At 34.5% G+C, this 2,632-nt stretch overlaps 1 protein-coding gene across 1 annotated transcript; it reads left to right on the top strand.

Annotated features, from left to right (window-relative positions):
- The first annotated feature begins 431 nt into the window (after positions 1–431).
- On the top strand, positions 432–1,466 carry LOC104247580 (probable calcium-binding protein CML25). The gene has a single exon (XM_009803637.2). It carries the CDS (start codon positions 679–681, stop codon positions 1,234–1,236), a length of 558 nt encoding a protein of 185 aa, XP_009801939.1. The 5' UTR covers positions 432–678; the 3' UTR covers positions 1,237–1,466.
- The last annotated feature ends 1,166 nt before the right edge of the window (positions 1,467–2,632 follow it).

The following is a 2,632-nucleotide window of genomic DNA, read 5'->3' as shown; positions in this document are numbered from 1 at the left end:
AATTGAAATCTAACAATACAAACCGATTCGAAAAATCGAATCCACAGACTTATTATCATCCTCTTCAAAAGTGCTTCGCCGCTTTCAAATTTTTAAAAAAATTAATTTTCCGTGTCAACTCAAACTATATCAACATAAGTTAAAGAGTCATATTATATTAAAGAATTTTGAAATTTGTGGTCCTAAACAAATTAAAAGGGGGCCAGAATATTTGCATAGTTATAAAAGCTTCTTATTAAGGGTAAAATTATAAATTTAAGGATAAAATTATAAATTTAAATTAAATTATTACTAAATTTAGAAAGGGATCATTCTTTTTTTAACGAACCAAAAAGAAAATATGTTCATATAAACGGGAAGTGAGGAAGTAATTTTTTTGGACATAAATGTTAATTTGACGAGAATTTAAATTAGTTCACAATTAATTTTTTGTCGCGAGGTAGCCGGCAGGTACGGACGGCATGATTCTCATCGTGCATTCACGCAGTCTCTCCAGTATGCTAATTGCTAACACAACTTTCATCAAAATCCAAAAAGGTCTAGAACTGCTAGAAAATACTTAATAAATATTTCAAACTATCCCTTTATAATCCTCTCAAACAAATCTCCCAATCAGTTTCTTTTAACTCTTCTCTCTCTTGCATTCTGTTCTTTAATAATTCACCCGGCCCTTTAGGTATGGGATTCAAATCTCTGTTCAATTTCAAGAAGAAGAAGAGCTTGCCCAACTCGAAAACCCCATCGCCGAGGAGTTCGCCGCCGGTAAACTCTCCGGCCAAGATCGAAGAGGAGCTAGAACAGGTGTTCAGCAAGTTCGACATGAACGGCGACGGAAAAATTTCATCGTTGGAACTGGGTTGCATCATGGCTAGCCTAGGAAACGCCGTAACGGAGGAAGAATCGGTGAATATGATTAAGGAAGTTGACGCCGACGGAGATGGGTTCATCGATTTGCAAGAATTCATCGAACTCAACACCAAAAATATCGATTCGAATGAAATTTTGGAGAATCTTAAGGAAGCTTTCTCTGTGTTTGATGTGGACAAGAATGGATCCATCTCTGCTGATGAGTTGCAGAACGTGATGAAGCGTTTAGGTGAAGAATGTTCGCTGGAAGAGTGCCGGGAAATGATCGGCGGCGTTGATTGTGACGGCGACGGGATGATCGATTTCGAGGAATTTAAGGTTATGATGGTTAGGGGCTCGAGGTCTGATGTAATGGACTCTCGTTGTTAAACATTCATTTTTGAAGATTAAGCGGTTCGTATTCTTTATTTGGAAAAGAAAAGGAAAGAGTTGTAGAGATTTACTTTTATTTTGATTTGCTTTGTTAGAAACTACTGTATTATCAGCTTAAACCAAATACGGAATGGTGGATTAATGAGAAATTAAGGACGGAATATTTTGTTATGCCCCAAATTTTAAATAAAGCCTCGACCCTAAAATAAATTACCTGGGTCTTCTCCCTAATTATACACTTGTATTTGCTACTTATATTGCCACTTTTAACATGTGTAAGGCTAAATTTTTATATCATGTTTTTCTAATTCACCATGTACTCATTTTTAAGCTCAATGTTGTTTATCCGTAAAACACTACATTTCAATTTATAGCGTAGTTTATAGACAAGCAAATCGATTTGATCTAAAAATAATAAAGAAATAGGAATAAAAATAAGATTAACGACTGAAATTAAAGGAGAAAACAAGCATGACTCCAAACTCGATCTTTTCGAGAGCAAAAGTAAAAGCAATGATGAAACTGTTTAGATTGAGCGTAAAATAATAGATTATAACTTTCGTGTGCACAATGTTTCATATCTTACAATGCTAATCTTGCTATTTATAGCCTCTACATTGGGGGACAAGATCTGAAAATCAAGTTTCTCTTGAATGACGTCATTGATGGGTGCATAATGACTGGCTTTGAATGCAGATATTTTCTGCAATAACTGCTCATTAAATGTTACTCGATGTCAAACCTTTGAATCTCTATTATCGGCTATGTTTCCTTCGGGATCGATCTCGTACCGGTTACACCCCTCGTACCCGGTATCAATTATTAGATGACTCATCTTTTGCTTGTATTCGATTCCATGTATCATCTCTCCATTTGACCACTTGGTATCAACCAATTTCACCCATACAAATGTTAGCAGCATATATTTAAAAATTTTAATCGCGTACACGCATGTTATGTGTCGATATTACTAGTAGCAAGTAAGACAAGGAACCGTCTACATCTTGATATTTTTCGTTTTATAATATGTGCTGAAATTGTCTATACGTTATTAATGATACTAATATATAAATAAACTTTAACTTATTATAATATTCAGATCTCCTAATTCTAGTTTGTCTTACGAGTGTGACGCTACATTTTATTTGTTAATTTTATACTCTTTTAGTTGTTAAGCAATAAAGGTGTTTGATTGAGGAGCTTCGAGCTACCTACTGCTATTAAACTGTTTACTTATGTTTGTGTCGATTTGCATACCATACAAAGTAGCAAAATATCAAATTTGACAAGACTATATTATAATTCAGTTCTTAGATCTTTGCTTGTGGAAAACGTTTTTTAGTGGGCGCGGCCACTTTTTGGTTTCTTTCAAGTTAATTTCAAAAATTTGGTA

The sequence above is a fragment of the Nicotiana sylvestris genome, chromosome 11, assembly GCF_000393655.2.
Source record: "Nicotiana sylvestris chromosome 11, ASM39365v2, whole genome shotgun sequence".
NCBI lineage: Eukaryota > Viridiplantae > Streptophyta > Magnoliopsida > Solanales > Solanaceae > Nicotiana > Nicotiana sylvestris.
The sequence above is the reverse complement of the archived record's forward strand: the minus strand, read 5'-3'. Positions and strand labels throughout refer to the sequence as shown.